The sequence below is a fragment of the Anser cygnoides genome, chromosome 3 (assembly GCF_040182565.1).
Source record: "Anser cygnoides isolate HZ-2024a breed goose chromosome 3, Taihu_goose_T2T_genome, whole genome shotgun sequence".
Taxonomy (NCBI): domain Eukaryota; kingdom Metazoa; phylum Chordata; class Aves; order Anseriformes; family Anatidae; genus Anser; species Anser cygnoides.
The window spans coordinates 20,658,038-20,677,120 of NC_089875.1; the positions used below are offsets into that span (position 1 = coordinate 20,658,038).

At 41.1% G+C, this 19,083-nt stretch overlaps 2 protein-coding genes across 4 annotated transcripts in view; one reads left to right on the forward strand and one right to left on the reverse strand.

Moving 5' to 3' along the window:
- The window catches only part of LOC106031626 (spermatogenesis-associated protein 7 homolog), a 44,041-nt gene extending 40,958 nt beyond the window's left edge, over positions 1–3,083 (reverse strand). Inside the window, exons 1-2 of the mRNA XM_066995538.1 lie at positions 2,980–3,083; positions 2,703–2,776 (exon numbers count right to left, since the gene is read on the reverse strand). Of these exons, the coding sequence (XP_066851639.1) occupies positions 2,703–2,776; positions 2,980–3,083 (178 nt within the window). The remainder of the gene's footprint in view (positions 1–2,702; positions 2,777–2,979) is intronic.
- The window catches only part of KCNK2 (potassium two pore domain channel subfamily K member 2), a 157,748-nt gene that overhangs the window by 8,570 nt on the left and 130,095 nt on the right, over positions 1–19,083 (forward strand). For 2 of the 3 annotated variants that reach the window (XM_066993656.1, XM_048057552.2), the window contains 2 exons: positions 2,849–2,910; positions 18,569–18,725. The gene's annotated coding sequence lies outside the window, so the exon portion shown is untranslated. Of the gene's footprint in view, positions 1–2,848; positions 2,911–17,363; positions 17,470–18,568; positions 18,726–19,083 lie in introns of all 3 variants that reach the window. The other variant, XM_066993660.1, reaches the window with a different exon arrangement.

Consider the following 19,083-nt stretch of genomic DNA (forward strand, 5'->3'; position numbering starts at 1 on the left):
GAGAGAAAAAGGAAGAAAGAGAAAGAAAGAAAGAAAGAAAGAGAAAGAAGAAAGAAAAGAAAGAGAATGAAAGAAGGAAAAAGAAAGAAAAAGAAAGAAAAAGAAAGAAAGAAGAAAGAAAAGAAAAAGAAAGAAAAAGAGAAAGAAAAAGAAAGAAAAAGAAAGAAAAAGAAAGAATGAAAAGAGGGAATGAAAGAAAGAAAAGAAAAAAAAAGAAAGAAAGAAAGAAAGAAAGAAAGAAAGAAAGAAAGAAAGAAAGAAAGAAAGAAAGAGAAAGAAAGAAAAAGAAAAAAGAAAGAAAAAGAAAAAAAGAAAGAGGAAGGAAGGAAGGAAGGAAGGAAGAAAGAAAGAAAGAAGGAAAGAAAGAAAGAAGTTATTTTCTTTGCCAGAGACTTTCTGTTGATCTTGGGCAAATCATTTTGTCTTTCTGTGTCTCAATTTCTCCTCTGAAAAGAGGACGTGAAAAACCCATCCATATCTCAAAGATGTTTTAAGAATAAACAATAAAATGGGGAGGATGGGATGCCATAGGAATACCTCCAACCCCTAGAAAGGACGATTTTATACAAGCACACTGGGAAACTAACACTTTTAAACAGATTTTTCTTTTGTTCTCTTTTACATCTTTGAATAACTTTAAATTGAGGGAAATGTTAAATAGAAATACTCTTGGAATTTTAGTAGCCCTGTTTGAGGCTCTGCTCGTGTCTGTATGGGGCAAATACACACCAGGTCAAATTGAAGCAGTCCTTTCGAGTGCTGAAAAGGCAGGCAGAGTTCTCAAGCCCATGTTTGAACAGAATCAAATTTCACTATTTGCTGTCATCTTCCACATACAACGTTTAACCTGTTGCTTTATCCAAGCTTTCAGGAGTTTTGACATTTTCTAAGTATGGGCACAGATCTACACACAGGAAGTTGTCTGCTTTTGAAAATCTTCTATAACTGAGTACTGTTGTATCTTCAAGACATTTCTGTCTTGCTTCTACATCTGAGGAGAGATCTCCAGGAAACACAGATCCAAGAATGAGATATAAAGTACAGTGACAAGTCTCTAAACACTGACTCTTTTTATTTCCTGCTCTGTAATGAGTTCCCTAGTAATTTATTATAGTCCTGAATGTGTAGTTGTGTGATGACTAATTTACTTAGTTCCACTGATTGAACTGCAACAGATTACTCCTGCAAATCACGTCTGGAGAATATATCATGTCCAGAGGTATAATGTCATACCATAAATCCAGTTGTAGCAGTATTAAAGTTTGACTGATACACGACAGTGATAAAACATGTCTTTTCAGTGTAGCTGAAAAACAAAAATATGCTTTTGAAAAACATGAGAGGTGACTTTGCTTCTCACCAGCCTGCTGGCTGAAAGCCACGACTCTTTGTGTCTTTAAGGAGGAAAAGCATGTTCTCAAGAACATGTCAACTATTACTCTTTAAAAGGCTAGTGTAACAGTGGTGCTTCCATACTGCAAATAGTTTATCTTTATACCATCGCTAGCTGCTAATTCCTACAAGTGGAAGTTTCACAATGTGGGGACAAAGCTACATGTACTTCTAATCAACAAATAAAACCAGTGATAATTAAGGCCACATCAAAAACATGGAAACGCCAAATTCTTTTCAACCCTTTTTATTACTGGACATCTCTGCAACACCCTTGGCTTTGCTTTTGTAAACTGATAGAAGTACCCTGTAGCATTGCAAGGAAAGAGCTATCCAATACCATAAGCAGCAGTTCACTGTTATGGTTCTACATCTATTTGTCTGTGTCTGTTTATTGCCTCATTTTGTATTTAAAGCCTAATCTGGAGGGTAGAGACACCACTTCTTCACTGCATTTGTCTCACACCTGGCAAGGTAGAACACTTGCCCACAGCTAAGGCCACAGTGCTTGCTTCATTGCAGATAAAATAGTAAGCAATGAGACAATCTCTCAGCACGGTGGCCCAGTCAATGGCTGACAAATGGTTTGCAGATCTTCTTACTTTGGTTCAGCTTCGTAATTATTCCAAGCTGGTCTCCTTCTGTGTGAGTAGTTCTCTGTATTCTCAGCTACAGGAAGCACTGGCAGGCACTGAGCTTCGGCTCCTGCATTGAGGATCTGACAGAGGTGTCTCTGCTTCTCTCCCTTCCAGAGAATATGCATGTATGACTTCATACAGAAACCAATCTGACAGACTGCTGAGGTGGGAAAACAATAAACGTCCTTCTGTCAGTCCTCTGGTGTTTCTTGGAAAGGGTGGGAAGAGAAGGATGGCAGGATAACACCCTGACATGCAGCACTCACTGTGTGCAGCATTAAATGCTTCCGACTGCAGCTGGGCTTTGTCAAGGGAGGGACAGAAGAGAAAACTGAGGGTGGGTGGAGTGGTTTGCCAGTGTCTAGTTCTGGACTGAAACTATATGGATCTGGAGAAGGTAAAGCAGAACAGCGTTTCTGAGGAGAGAAGCTTCAGGCAGCTGCACAGCTTTCTGTGGTTCTTCTAGAGGTGCTTGGCAAAGATCCTGAACAGGAAAGCTGATCGACTGATTCAGAAGATCAGACTTCTGCAGTAACAGATATTAGAAGCACTTATCTACTTTATATTGATTCTATAATAAAATGCCTATCTCCAATAATCTCATAATATTCAAGCTCTTAATCCAAAATCAGAGCAGGTAGGCACCTCTCAAGTAATAATCTGAATACTTACTGCTACTTTTCAGACTCAGGTGTCCTCTGAAAGGCCACATCATGGAGTATGTAGGCACCGTGGTTACCTGGGACCTTTGGTAGGGAAGGAAAATGTATTGGTTACATATGAAGGAAGCATTAAGAAGTATGATCATCTATTTGCAGGCCCTGTGGGGATTGTGGAAGAGTCATCTCCTGGCCAGAAAGCTCCACTACAACTAAGACAGGTATGAAGTGGCTGGCACACTGAAATTTATTTTCCCCACCAGATTAATTTTTTTCATTTTAATTCCTACCAAGTGGTGTGACCATGTTGACCAGATGCTCTGTGAGAATATTCCCTGTTACAACAGCCTCTACAGGGCAATTTTCCGCAGGCCACAAAAATGAGCCATGGCATTGCGCAAATGTCACATATTTTGCAACATGAAACATCGCCTTTGCTGAATATAAATCTTCCAGGCAAAAGAAGGAGCAGCGCAGTATGCTACTGTGCTGCTTGTGCCCAAGGGAAGTAGTGGGGAAAAAAGCACAGCGTAAAAAGATTTTCTAAAGATAATCTGTGAAATAAGTTGTTAGGCTAACACAGCACAGAAGTGGGGCCTAGGAAAGCCAGGCCCAGCACAGCACAGTAAGCACAAAGGCCCCCTCTCTTTGCAAATAAAGGGCTAGCTGCAAGTCCACAAATTCCACCTCCACTGAATTGCACCAGTTTTATGAAAAAACGTCCCACTGCTGACAACTGAGTCCATCTCAGGTGAGTCGCAGGGTAAATTTTACCATGTGCCTTAACAGCTGAAGGGGCCAAGTCGCCACTTTACCAATCGCTTGGGTTCACAAGAGTCAGGCAGTCACAGATTCACAGGAAATCCAGGAGATTTCAGTCCCTACCTACCTTCAAAAGCAATCCCTAACTCTCACTGAAATCAAGAGGAAGCTGGTTCCTTAATTTTCAAGTCTGATATAAAGCCTAAACTTGAGTCCTCATTTTTATGGAACATTTACCTTTGCGAAATGATTTAGGATTTGTCTCTATATAAAAGTTCCAGTAATAATTTGAATTATAATTTAAATAGATGTTCTCCAGTTAAAAAGCTTATTTTGGTTTAGTTTAAACCTGTTCCTGGTTAACCTGAAGCAACCAGTCACCAGTGCAAAGTGCATTCTCCAGCAGATAAATTGTTATCACTTTAAAACCACACTTAGAGCCCATGTTTCTTAAGCAGATAAGCCAACTGGCATGGAGGAGCCCAAAGCTCAGCAACTTTATACTCCAAAGGGCTGTCTACCAGTGGAAACAGCTTAATTGAGAACCTACATTTGACTGATGAGATTTGTGAGTTGCAAAGGAAACATCTCCTTAGAGACGATCCCAAATGTCAAAGGACATGCCAGGGGCCATTGCAATGAGAAAAATCAATGCAATTTTTCCTTTGGTTTCAAGGCAACATTGTTATTTGGAGGAGGAACCAGGAGCATCTCACTCCTAAACAAAGGAACCTTTCCTTGTGTTGTCATACACACATTTCAGGATAATATTTGGCTTCAAAGGCATTGCCACAACTCCACTTGTATTTATACAGCTATAAACGAAACCTAAGGGCAGAAGGTTTAGAAGGTGATTACCGGTTTCAGAGCCTGATTTGGTGACACCTGACAAAGCTTGTTTTTGCAGAGGACACGTGCTCAACCTTTTCTGGAATTCAGGCGTCACCTTTGGTACCTCAGTTTTTCCCTTGTCTGGGAAAGCCTTCTTAAAGATGCAGGTAGCAAAGAGAACTGTAACTGTGCTCTCAGAAAACGAATACTGGAAAGGCTGGCTATGAGCAGTGCTTTTTTGGATCAAATTCCGCCACCCTAGATCACAGGCTTAAAATAAAAACAGTATGAAATAAATGGGAGTTATCTGAGTAAATGTTATTGCTTTTTCTCTGTGCTCATATTTCTAATTGTCATATGTCCCTAAGTTAATAGAATCATCAAAAGGTCAGCTTATTTTTTTATCTTTTGAAAACATCCCTCTATAGTCACAACAGGATATGGATGAAGGAAGTTACCTCTCTCAAAGCCAAGGTAACACATCAAAACATCTGAATCTTTTTAAAATTAGTTTTTTTTTTGGTCTTTTTTCTTTTTTTTTTTCTTTTCATTTTTAAGTGGATCCTAATCATACCTTCATATATACTGGCTAAAGACTTAAAAGCAAATTAGTTTAATCTCACTGTATAGTACTAATGATCATTTCAATTATTTAATTTCTTTTGAAGTATAAATTATCTATGAAGTATAAATTATCTCTGAAGTATAAATTACCTCCACTCCTAATCGCTTTCCTCTTTTTTATGCCAAATATCTGTGAAAGGCATGACAGATAGAAGGACACTGTACTGAAGAGAGCTCTTAGTCATGTGCAACTTTAGATCAGAGGGCAATTCGGTATCTTCTGGTGTCCACCCCTATCATCTTTGCCCAACAACTACTCCACTATGATTTTGAGTGGAAAAACATCAGTGGGAAACTTCTTTGAGTGAGGACTAGATAAAATTGGAACAAGCATGTATGACAAATGTAACCGTTTGACCTAAATGCATTTAATTAGTATATGCATGCTGTGGGTATTATGTGGTGCAACTCAACAATTGTTATGATTGAACACAATGATGGCAGTAGCTTTTCATCTATGTGTGTATTTACTGCAGCTCTCTCACACAATAATGCTGCTGCTGCTGTTGTTTGGACTCTGGTGATTTCCTCCGGTCTCAATCAGTTCACTGTCCCAGGCTCTGTATAAATAGTCAGTCACTCATTAACATACCCAAAGAATTTATGGCTGAAATTTGCAAACCAGATAAACAGCACGGGAGGGAAGAAAAAAAAAAAAAAGAAAGAAAAAAAGCATGAGATTCATTTCAGAGGCTGAAAAAGAATAAGTGATTTGTTCATTGTAACAAGATCAAAAGATACAGTGGCAGAGAAATGAAACCTGGTTTACTGGGTACCAGACCAGTGCTTAAACCTCAGGGCATCTACTTTTAACATTATCTAAATATCTAGTATATGGCATTTTCATTCTCATAAGAAGAAACGCTGAAGTTTCAGTAGCTGCAAGCATTTTTTGACTTATGGAGCCCTAAAAGTATCTAGGAATGGTGTGTTTCCAATAGTACCCAAGGAGCTGGAGCCTATGTGAGGTGATGCCATTAGCAATACTCCAGTGAACTCCGAGATCAGACCTTGAACAAAACCCACTGTTTTGCGTAGCAAAGTGTCCAACAGTGAAACAATGGAACTGTGTGATGGGGTTCACAGAATCACAGAATCGTCTAGGTTGGAAGAGACCTCCAAGATCACCCAGTCCAACCTCTGACCTAACACTAACAAGTCCTCCACTAAACCATATCACTAAGCTCAACATCGAAATGTCTTTTAAAGACCTCCAGGGATGGTGACTCAACCACTTCCCTGGGCAGCCCATTCCAATGCCTAACAACCCTTTCAGTAAAGAAGTTCTTCCTAACATCCAACCTAAACCTCCCCTGACGCAACTTTAGCCCATTCCCCCTCGTCCTGTCACCAGGCACGTGGGAGAATAGACCAACCCCCACCTCGCTACAGCCTCCTTTAAGGTACCTATAGAGAGCGATAAGGTCACCCCTGAGCCTCCTCTTCTCCAGGCTGAACAATCCCAGCTCCCTCAGCCGCTCCTCGTAAGACTTGTTCTCCAGACCCCTCACCAGCTTCGTCACCCTGGTTACTAAATCCAAAGGGTACAGTCACTTAAAAGCAGTAGGCAATGCTCCTTACCACAATCTTAAGTCACTTAAGACACACACAGACACAGACACCTTACTTCAGTACTATTGCTTAAATAGCTCATTAGCTATACGTGGGCTATTATTTTTGCCTTTTTCTTATAGTGAAAAACCTCATATATATAGCCTTTGAAAGAATGCTGTTAATTTTGGTCAAACCTTTCATCTGAGCTGTAGCAAACTGAGAGAGCACAAAGCTTGCCCTGCCTCGGCTTGTACTCAAGTATAGTAACAGAAGTTGCTGTTTTGGGACAATTTCAGAAAGGATGACTCTCCTGAATCTGCTGTAACTTATGCCTACCTCTGTTAAACTTGTATAAAGCACACTGGGGAACCTATACTGAATACTCAATAGTTACCCGTCCATTTGGAAATCAAGCCCAAATCTTTGCAGTCACTAGGTAAGGGAACAAGCCTCAGCTCTAGCAGTAGCTTGGTTTTATGTAATGATGTGTTTTGTTGTCAGCGCAGCCTCTTCAGTTTCTTCATACTGTCCGCGTTTCTGTAATACCTGGATTTGTCTCCCTACACAAATACTGTTGCAGTTACTTACGTCTGTGCTAAACGGATTTAATTTTATTGGATTATAACAAAACAATTGAATCAGTACATGTGACACTTTGCTATTCCACATCTATGTGCAGTTCTTTTAACTGAAGACCCAGGCTGTAAATTACAGAAGAAAAATTAAGTCTCATAGCAGACAGGCTGATACTAAAATGCTGCACTGGGAATTGTTTCTATTGAATATAAAACACAGCAAAACTAAAAAAGGTGTCAGAAAAAGCACTGAATTGAAGATTCAGGGAAGAGAGACGCTTTACATCCTAGCTAATAGTAATGCACAGGTACAACATGACATCGTTAATGGCATTCACTGAAGATGCAAGACAGACTCTGAGTATTTGAATGATGTACAATGAAACAGATTAAAGCATATGGCTAAGCAGTTGATGCCATGAGAGGATCACTCTCTGAACCCAAAGGGTTTGAATTCTGTAGCTTTGTACTTGCCTGCCTTAGGCTGCTGAGCAGCATCAGCTCCCTGAATTGCAGGGCTTTCTGTCTTGCAAGTTTTAACTCTCAAAGCAAAAGTTAGTGGCAAGCGTTATTTTTAAGAAGGTTTCAGCACCAGTCTAGGCTCTTGTACTATTATTCACTAGGGATAAAATACTCTGGCTCACGTATTCATACTTAAAGATTTATCAGTGAATACTATAGCATGGGTAACAATTAATCACACATTAGGCTTTTCCATTGATGGGAATGTGGAAAGTTTGGTGTTCTAAAACACAAACAGATCTGAAAAAACAGAGTTAGCAATGGAATTTATAAGTGAACATGTTCCCAGGTGTTTCCTATTGATAGAACGAGTTTAGGTAAAAACGAGAGGAACTTCACCCATAGGAATGCAGATCTACAGTATATACACACAGATATACGTATACCGTATGTAGTGCTCAGAACTGCTAATTAGATACACAATACTTCATAGAATAGAATCACAGAAAGGTTTGAGTTGGAAAGGACCTTAAAGCCCATCCAGTTCCAACCCCCCTGCCATGGGCAGGGACACCTCCCACCAGAGCAGGCTGCCCAAAGCCCTATCCCTCAGCCTTTCTTCGTAGCAGAGTTGCTCCAGCCCCTTGATCATCTCTGTGGCCCTCCTCTGGACTCTCTCCAACAGGTCCATGCCCTTCTTGTGCTGAATGCTCTACTCTGTTTGGCGTCTCACAAGAGCGGACTAGAGGGGGAGAATCACCTCCCTCGACCTGCAGGCCACACTTCTTTTGATGCAGCCCATGATATGGCTGGCTTTCTGCAAGTGCATGTTGCCAGCTCATGTTGAGTTTTTCACCCACCAACACCCCCAAGTCCTCCTCAGTGCTGTTCCCAATCCATTCTCTGTCCATCCTGTATTCATGCCTGGGTTTGCCCAGACACAGGTGCAGGATCTTGCACTTGTCAGCATCCTAAAATCCACATTAATTTCCTGAGGGACTGGCATCATTCTTTGCTGAAATGTGAATACCTGCAGGAGTCTGAGTCCCATGTCAAGCATCAGAAGCAGCATACATAGACTTAATCTGTAACATTAAAACAAACTGAACTTATTGTTATTTGTGCAACACTTTCAAGCTGGTTGAAAATTTTCCAGAAAAACAGGACTTCTGGAGGTACTTGACATTTTCAGGCCTGCCTGCTCCATGGAACTAGCAGGGCCACCCTCTCTATCTTGTGAACCTGGAAGCTACCTGTCACATTTTGCCTTTTAGCTGAGCAGCATGAAACCCCAAACATTTGAGAACTCTGCTTATACCCAAGGGCCGGGACACTCTGAGTCCTGCACACCTGGGAGACCCTGCTCTAGACTTATTCTGGTATGAATACACAAAAAATCAAAAGTCCTGGGAAAAGATCTGGGAACCTAAGAGACAGAGCCTCCAGATTCAATGGATTTAAAAAAAAAAAAGGCACCATTTTGGTGATTTCAAACTCTTTTACCATTTCATTTCCTAAAGCAGAGGAGTTCTAATATGCATGCTAATATGGCATCATTTATCCTCTGTAATTTTGGACCTTCCTGTGGAACTTGACTACCTCTACCAAAAGCTACCATACTTGTATTGCATGAAGACTCAGATGTTTGCACTTTGTGGTATTTACTTATCTGATACATTAAACCACGCAACTAACTGTAAAGAACTTGAGGCAAATTAAGCAACTGTTACAGCTACGTAAGTGATACCCCGGAGAGCCCCTGCGAAGACAGGCATGAGCCCATACCCAGGCCATACTCCCACTGATGAGAAGGATCCAATTTTAGCAGCGTGCTTGTCAGCTCTAAGGCCCCTCAATGGAGCAACGAAACTTCTTTTGAAATGCCTTTGCAGTCACTGGGTGGTATCCACTTGTAGCTACAGAGGAAAAAAAAAACAAACAAAAAACAACATGGAGAAGCAAGGAGAGACAGATGAAAGGAGGGAAGATCAGGGCAGTCCTTTCTCAAATCCCTTTGATGTAAAAGGGAGATGTTATAGTTTGGATATCTGTACAGACAGAAAAATAGGAACAGAAGACAAATAATAAGAAAACCATCAAAGTGTACAGAAAAATTAACTGTAGAGGCTGACTCTGATCTTTATTCTCCATCTCTTTTCATTAGCAGAACAGGACACCGTTTAACTAGCAATATATTTTAGAAGGATGTCTTTTTTTTTTTTGGTAACAGCTCAGCCATTTTGACTTACTCTTGCACATCACTTCTTGGTAGCTGCATATATATCAATTACTTCTTCTCATCCAGGACAGATTCGTAACTTCCTAGTAAAAGTTTCAAGAATCTTAAATAAATAGAAGGAGCACCATAACTGTGTCAGCCTCTTTTTCCCAATTAAATAGCTGAGGGTTCCACAAGTACTGATTAGCTTATACTCATGCCCTGCAGGATAAAGAATCACTCTCATCGGGCTTTTCTGTGGAACACAGGCCAAAACTCATCTGAAAATTGCTATTCTTTACACAGTATCCAAATGAGAGAACTTCTTACCAGTGGGGAGTCTGTTCATTAATATATAAACCCTAATTGAGGAAGAACAAATGACTTGATTGCCTGAGAAAGTAACCGAGCTGCCTCTCAAGTATGCAGCCATGCTGTGGTAGCTCAGTGGATTTCAGTGGGCAACAGTCAAGTAGTTCCTTCAATAAAGGCAGGAACCCTTTTATGACTTTCTAAAATAAGCATGTTGTAAGTGAAGCACTTCAGATCGCATTTATCAACAAGAAATACGGCCCCATCCTGGGCAAGTAAAAGCAAGATATAAATAAATTCATGCTGTCTCTTCTGATGGATACCAACCTGCTGCTGGCACATTACTTAATTTATTTTAGACTCCTTTGAAAATTCAAGCCTTAAAATCACTTACAACCCCGTGCCCCTTCCAAAATCCCCTTTCTTTTCTTCTCAGCAGGACAAAGGCTGACTTTACCAAGATGGGTGCGGTATGGTCCCTCCCTTCTCCCTGTGTCCAAGAATTGCCTTAGCGATGGTCTATGGCTTGGAAGTGTCTCTTTCTCTACTGACTGGGAGGTCTGCAGCAGCATCCAGCCACCGATGTGCAGCCCACTCAGCCTGCAGGCTCAGCTCCCCTCCTGGAGCAACCAAATGCTTTCTCTCTGTTCCCTGTGAAGAAGGTCGAGTGCTGTGGCAGTGGAAATTTCCTTCAGCTTCACATTGCTATGAAGGGCTCTGCTGCCCTGGCTCTGCAGCAATGTTCTATCTACCAGCCTGGAAATGACTCTAGGAATATGTTTGTAATTAGCGTGTGACTTAGAGCATCAAAGACCACAATGTATACCTTTTTCTCTTCCCATCCATCTTGTCTAGTTTAACTAGCAATTTAAAGTTTCTTGGGGCAATAGCTGTCTTTCGCTCTGCGTAGATAGGTGCCTCACACAATGAGCCTTGATCTGTAAGATTTAAACACTAAGACAGCACAATCAGCAAGTCACGAGAACTGATCTAAGTACAAATAAGTACTGAAACACGAGACGGGAGCTGTTAGAAAACTCTGAGGTTTGTGTGTCCACCACACTGGTTAGCCAAAAATTAAAGGCCATTCTCTCCCAAAGGGCTGAGAAAGGAAAAAGGGAGGAGGGATAGTATTAGGGGAAAGTATTGTACTGTTGCCCTGTTCTTATACTTTCCCAGACATCTACTTATGGCCAGTGTTGCAGACATATTTGATTAGATTAACTTCTAGTCAGATGCAGGGCAGTGCTGGCAAAATGTTTCTCTGTTTCCATACTTCTTCACTTTCTTTTCAGTAGCTACAAATTAGAAAAAAACTATTCAAACTTAGTTTCTTCTGTCTCTATTGCTGGGTTGATAACCCTTGCTTTGAGCAAGATACAACTGCAGAATGAATCAGGGCTGCTGATCTCCAAACAGAAGCAACACAAGCTCTACCAGTGTTGCATGTTTTATTTACTGTTTGGGCTCTTCTGGTCTACAAGGGCTGAAACTGGACATAATGCCTAGTGAAATATAAAAAAAAAAAAATAAAGAGGAAAAAGAAGAGAAAAATACACCCATTATTAATAGTACTTCATACTGCAATGGTCTTACTGTTAATTTTATCTACATGTCTCTACGTATCTAGCTGCCAAGGAATGGCAGATCATGTTTTAACTGTATTTGTTTAAAAATAACAACACACCTTATATAAGAAAAGAAATAATCAAAAGAATGAAAGAGTACAGAAAAGAATATTTAACCTGAGCAGCTGGTGATTGCTGTCTCTTCTCCCCTAATTTTAGATACTTTTTTCTTCCACTCAGTGGGTTTCCCTCTGCTTATGCACATGCTTCTACTTTTTCTAACATGACATGACAATGAGGTATTATTGCTTGACAAAGCAAGAAATTTAAAAGTCATTTTCTTTTCTATACAACGAAGAATTACTGAGTTTCCCCCCTTTTAGTCAGGTATAATGTATTGCCCAGTGAATGTGTATTCAGTACAGTTGTTTGAATTACAACGTTACATGAATGAACCACACGAATAAGTCTATCACTTATTTTGTTAGGACTTTGAGAAGATAATAATATCATTCTGCTAAATTATCTTACTGTTTATTATTCTATTATTTCTGCTTTCCATTTTTAAACCCACAGGAGTGTAAATCACCCCTGATGGGCCATGTGGTAGGTCAAAGGTGCCCATCTTGAACACAAGATCTTCACAAGGAACTACAGTTCACATCTGAAACCTGCTGGCTCACAGCAGTTAGCTATGAGTTTCAGCAGTTCGCAAAGGTAACACAGCCTCTTCCTGTAGCAGCTGCGGCAGAGAGAAGTAACAGATTGATGGTGAAGGGGAGGAGGAAAAAATGAGAAGTTTTTAATGTCACTTTAGGGGCATGCTGTGCACTGGTGGGGCCGCCAGGAAGCTTACTTCTGTACATTCTGGACTGGTGGGGAGTCATCCATGTCAGGTGTCACAGAGCAAACCCTGTGGCTAATTCTACACCGTAACAAGAGATGGCAAAGCACTGGATGCTAGCAAACTGGAAATTCCTCCAGAGCAGGCAAGCCGTTCTCGGTGGCCAAAAGCCAATGAAGCAGCTCTGCTCTATCTAGTCATAAAGCTTCTAGCATAAGGACAGCAGGAACAGGGACGTGTCTGTTCCTACATGCCAAAAAAACCCACAGGAGGAGGTAGGAAGCCCGATTCAGGCGGTAACTACAGAGCCAGTATAAATAACCAGTTTAGAAGCTGAGCTTTCTGTAACTTTTTAGTGACAGACATCAGGGAAATGATTGCTGTTTCTGTAGCAGAACTACAGATGATCTAGTTCAGCATTCTGCTGCCAAGAACCTGCCTTTCAGGTATCTGAAAAAAAACCTCCCACAGTTTTTATATATATGTAAAATATTAAAATAATAATCTATTCTTATCCTCATATTAGGTTCCTTATTTCTAACACCCTGCTTTTATCTTCTGAATAAAGGAAGATACTTAATCTTCTTTGTAATAAATCTATTGGAACTCATTACAGAATACTTGATATGTCAGGTTGTGTCTTTTCTAAACACAATTAAAAGGATGAGACACAAAATCTTGGTATTTATCCATGCTTTGTAGTTTCAGCAATCACTTCAGCAGCTCCCTTGAAATCATTTAAATTCCTTTAAAAAACTTAGTAATGTTAATTTAAAATTTGCAAATTTTCCAAATGCTCCTCCTGTTAACTTTAACCCTTTTAGTAACAAGGCCAAATCAACAACGTCCAAATTTTGAATAAAGACATCCACTGATACCTACATCTACCGAAAGTCAATGTGTTATTTAAGGACAGGGCAAAATATGCCATCAGATATCAATGATAAACTCTGCCAAGATGAAGACCAATAAGCTCATGGGAGAATTCTAAGCAGTAAAGTTAGCATGACATATTTGTGTGTTTTAAGGTTGAATAACAGTTATTGCAAGGCAAAAACAATATTATAATGCTTCTATCTTGACTGACAGGCATAAAAGCTTTCAGTAAGAATTCATTTCATGTGCAGAATGGGGCCAACAAGTTGTAAATAACTACAAGAGAGTTAAGAATTCTCATTATCTTCATGGATCAAGGTGCCGGCACTGTCCAGATCTTTATGCTTGTATTTACCTATCTGCATCTTTATATACCATTGTGCTTTTTAGAACAGGTCTCAGGTCTCCACAATAGTGCTTTTTACATAAATGAGCATATTCCCATAACCCAAATACATAGCCATTTCATTTATTTAGATGGAAATCTTTTTATTTGTTGCAATTTCTTGATTTTTTTTTTTTTTTAATAATAGTCAAGAAATCACCAGAATGCCTTTCTGCATACTTTTTTTTGTTAGGTATTTTTCTGTTTTCCATTTTTATCCCTTACAAAAATCCTTGAAAAAAAAAATTGGACAAGTGATATAATCAACAAATTTATAATGATTGTAACAGGGAACTACATTTTACTTTTGATTTTTCAATCACCACACGCTGTAAACTTGCCTGCATTGCCTCCTGATGAAGTCCATAATGATTTTGACTTTGACTTCAGCAAGGTCACAGTTTGATCTTCTAGAAGCTCGTGGGTGCTTCCAGACAGAAGGTATGAAGAAACACAGGGGCAGGTACATGTGTGTTTGTTTGTGGGAGCAACAGGCAGGCCACACCTCTGTCTTGTATTCAAAAGCTATGTACTCAGCTAGATTCTTCAAATTCCATCAGGGCTTGGTGGAAAAAAAAAAAAAAAAAAAAAAGAAAAAAAGACTTTGTTGGCAACTAAAGACATTATAAAATGAACCCTTCAAAATATGTACCAAAACTGGACTATTGCAATCAAAATTTCCATTTTCTGAAAATAGCCATTATGTACTAGCAGTTCTACAAAAAAATGTACCTAATTACAATGAAAGTCTCTGAAGAGGGACTGAGAATAATCAGATGTAGGAGCATTTTCTGTGGACAATTGGCTGTGCTACTGCAGAAAAGCTCTGTCTGCCTTCATCATAGATACCCAGTTCTTTTTCTCAGAAATAAAATGGGCTATAGTAAAGTAGGAAAGTTTCCTAATTTTTGTTTATTTGCTTGTTCTTCTTTTTTTTCAAATGACACAAGCCACAGGTTAAATTAAAACGCAAGAGGAGCATGCTGTAGGACAAAACAACACTGTTTAAAACTACAACACTGTTCAACTACCAGGCTCTACAGGCACATGATTTTTTTTTTTTTTTTTTTCATTGTGCAAGCAAAAGCATTCCTGTTACAAGGGGAAATTAGTTATCAGAGCAAGATCATACAGCATAGTAGGGGAGCCCTGCTGTTACTTGCTGAAATAACGTCAGAACTGAAAGGAGGAGGTATTAAATGTAATTCCCTGCTGCTTGCTCTCTTAAGGCACAGGCAGCTCTCAACTGGAGACCTGCTCGTTGCAATCAAAGTTTGCCCTAAGAGACCTTCTCCACCATAAAGCCATAAGCAGCTGCAGCAGTGAACTATAAAGCTCTTATTAAATTTGGGTACAATCCTGGAAGTCTTTGCAAGGGAGGATCCTCATCCTCAGCTCCATTACTTCTGAGCAGGGCCCTACAGGATTTCACAGCATCTCAGACGGGGTGAGGCTGGCAGGGACCTCTGTAGGCTGACACAGGGACACCCAGAACAGGCTGCTCAGGGCCATGTCCAGTTGGATGCTGAACATCTCCGAGGAGGAGACTCCACAGCCTCTGGGCAGCCTGTGCCAGTGCTTCCATCACCGCACAGCACGGAAGGGCTGCCTGGTGCTGAGGGCACCTCCTGTGCTCCGCTTTGTGCCCGTGGCCTCTTGTCCTGGCGCTGGGCACCACTGAGAAGAGCCTGGCACTGTCCTTTTTGCACTCTTCCCTCGTGTGTGTGTGTGTACTGCTAGTCAGTCGAGAGAAGGGATTGTCCTGCTATGCTCTGTGCTGGTGTGGCCTCACCTCAACCACTCTGTGCAGTTTTGGGTGCCACAGTATAAGAAAGACATAAAACTATCAGAGCGTCCAAACGAGATCTAAGAAAATGGTGAAGGGTGTAGGGGGCAAGATGTATGAGGAGCAGCTGAGGTCCTTTGGTTTGGAGTCCAGAGCAGAGCAGGCTGAGGGGAGGCCTCATGGCGGCCTGCAGCTCCCTCACGAGGGGAGCGGAGGGGCAGGCGCTGAGCTCTGCTCTCTGGGGACAGCGACAGGACCCGAGGGAACAGCATGGAGCTGGGACAGGGGAGGGTCAGGCTGGGGGTTAGGGAAAGGTTCTGCACCCAGAGGGTGGTCGGGCACTGGGACAGGCTCCTCAGGGAAGCGGTCATGGTACCGAGCCTGCTGGAGTTCAGGAAGCATTTAGACATCACTCTCAGACATAGGGTCTGATTTTTGGGTGGTCCTCTGTGGATCCAGGAGTTGGACTTGAAGATCCTCGTAGGTCCCTTCCAACTTGGGATGTGATATATATATATATATACACCTATATATAGGTATATAGGTATACCTATATATATATAACTAGCTCTGGTTGCTCCAGTCTCCGATTTTATTTTACCACAATCCAATCCCATATCGTGCTCTCCAAATCACCTCTTATCACCCCTCCAAGCTCCTCCTTCACCTCTAATTAAACTTACCTCATGAATTCTTCCTCCCCCCAACTCCTGCCTTCCTTTGGTCACCAGAGCACGGGGGCAGCCCTGAGACACCTCGTAGCCCCCTCTGCCCCTGTGGTGATGTTGCCACGGAGGAAGGATGCCCACAGCAGGGCACAGAGTTACTCCCAGGCCCCTGGCCGCTGACCAGCCCCCCGCTGTCAGTGCTGAGGTACCTCACCGGCACGGGGAGCCTGCTAGGGCCTGAGACCTGTGCAGCAGCTGCTGGCAGCCAGCAGGGCTCCACCTGGCAACGCGGCCACCCAGGGAGGAGCCCTGTGGCCCTGGCCACTTGCCTTTACCTCCCAGGGCACCTCCTGAAGACGCGGTCCCTCTCACAATGCCCGTAGGGTGTTTTGACAGAGCTTTCAGCGTCTCCTATTTATAGCTCACCCGTCTTATTTTTAGTGCTGAGTACGGGTTTCTGCAGCAGGAAAGGTTGGCAGGGTGCATGCGGGGAGACTGAATGTTGGGTAAAGAGCGAGCGACAAAACATGTCAGCTCATCACATTAAATATTTAGAGCTGCGGGGCCAGGGCTGCTGACAAACATCATGCTCTTGCAGGCAAGCCTCCGGATGGTCTTGGGTGGAAGAGCTCAAACAACCAGATCAGCGATGTTTACAGGCTGAGCAGCCCGCTTGGAAATGTGCGTCCTGGCAGTGTTTCTCTGTGAAGGTGTTATAAAAAAATACGATTTCAGAAGCTGTAATGCACTCCACACATTTGATGCTAAGGATGTGGTTGGATGGGCAAGGAGACTGTAGGAAAGCAAATTTCTGTGTCATCAGAATGATACGCTACTACTTGGGATATGAATAATTGAAGCATACATGTCAGTCATCAAAGTGCTTAGTTTTCAATATCCAGTCTTTAACATCTTAGAAAAAAGCATTATTGCAGGACTTCATTTTTTTTTTTTTTTGGAGAAAGTGCATTCACCCTGAAGGGTATGTCCTCCCTTTCCTTGGTACGTTACATTTACATTGAACTTAACAAGAGCTGCATGTGCGTAATGAACCGACGGATAGCCCAGGGCGCACACATTCCTCACTGGGGTCCATTATGTGCATTAGGTGACCAAAGGATAAATTAGATCATGTGAACACTACTTGGATATTTTCTGCAGTTCTTTAAAAATGTACTTATCCAGATATCTGTGTCTCCTCCATTTCAGATTGTGTTATCTCCAAAAGAAACTGTTGAGAAGTTGTGCCACAGCTAAACTGAAACTGAAGAACCTGCAGTAGAAGAATTACAGGCCACAATATCATGCAGAAAAGGTTCGAATACCATAGGCAGAGCAACTGCACAGGCTCATGTAATTTTGAATCAAACCCTTCAGAAGATTATTAGCAGGGATTAAATGTGGTGCTTTCAGAGCCCAGAATGTTTCTTACCATATCACCTAAAGGAATATTTAATTAACTGCTTGTTATTGTATATGCTTACTCATTGTGCTCTAGCCACTTCAGATGAACATCTTTGTTCCAACTAGTGAGTTAAACCTGCTATAAAGCAAGAGATGTGGAATGACCCTGTGTATAGCATACTGATTGTTGGTGTTTCTTATGTATAGTTAAAGGGTTTTAAACATCAATAGCATGCTCTGGAAAATAGTATAAGCTGCAGAAGACAAGTTACAGCAGTGTCTTGCTATAAGTTTTAAGTAGAGAGTGTCACTGCTGTTCCAGAGTCATTGTGGTGACATCCGTTCTCTAAGGCTTTCTTGAGCCAAAGTGGCAGACAGGGCAAGAAGGTATACATAATAAAGCAACAGCTGTACAGGAAGGAGCTTAAACTTCCAGCTTTAGACAATTGCATTTCATATTTCCAGCATCTTCAAAATAAAATATGCCCAGGTGGCAAGTGGAGGAGAAACTTCATCTCCCTAACAGTCTTCAGATTATATCAGGCAACTAAACATTTTATCTGCTAGCTTCATGTCTTCTAGCAGATAACTAGAGGCGACAAATGCTGTGAAGGGTAACCTATGTTTTAAATTTCACCTAGGCAGTTAATTTGCATGCAAATAACTGACTAGTCCTTTAATTATCCCATGGTTCTGTTGGTGATAGGCAAGAGCTATAGCTCATATTCCCTCAGTTATGTTGGTGTAGCAAGAATAACAAGAAAATTAAAAAAAAGTATTTTTGTTACTGAAGTCAGCACTTGCATCTCTGAATTCACACAGGGAACAGATGTGATAAGTAAGAAGATACCATTTATACACACTTGCTATTTGGGGTTGAACTGTGCTTAAGAGAAAGTTGCATAGATCCTAAGTCTGCAATCAAGAAAAGTTGCTCTTAATGTGCTGATACTTTTAAAACCGGGACAAGGCTTTTATGTCTTTTTAAACAGCCACTTTTCTCCTATCAGTTGTTGTTTTGATTGAAGAAAAGGAAAAATGAAATGAACACCTCGTGAAGAAGATATGGAGCTATTTTGAAGAGCTTCCTTTACAAATGCTCCTCTTGGGATTCAGTCTCTCACATAGCACAAATCCCTTGTCTGAACCATCCTTCTCTGTGAACAGGTAAGTTCTGAAGCTTTTATTGCCTTTTAATCTAATGGACAGGTTCCTAGTTTGTATTTAATTAACATATCTTATGCTGGCACTCTTGAAAAGGGGGAAAAAAGAAGTTTATTGGAAGCAAATTGTTAAAACAAAGAAATTGAGAAGGTTGAAGAATAACCAAGAGATAAAAGACATCAAACAAAAAAATGCTGGTTATCCTCATAAAGACAGAAAAAGCTGGCTTTGCTTTTTTTCTTTGTAGGAAAGCTACCTTTGCTTTCCTCAGACTTAGCTGCTGTTTTTCACTCTGGCTGTGGTAAAATTTTGCTTACAGTCCTAATCTTGTTCAACTCAGTAGCAAGATTTTCTGATGACC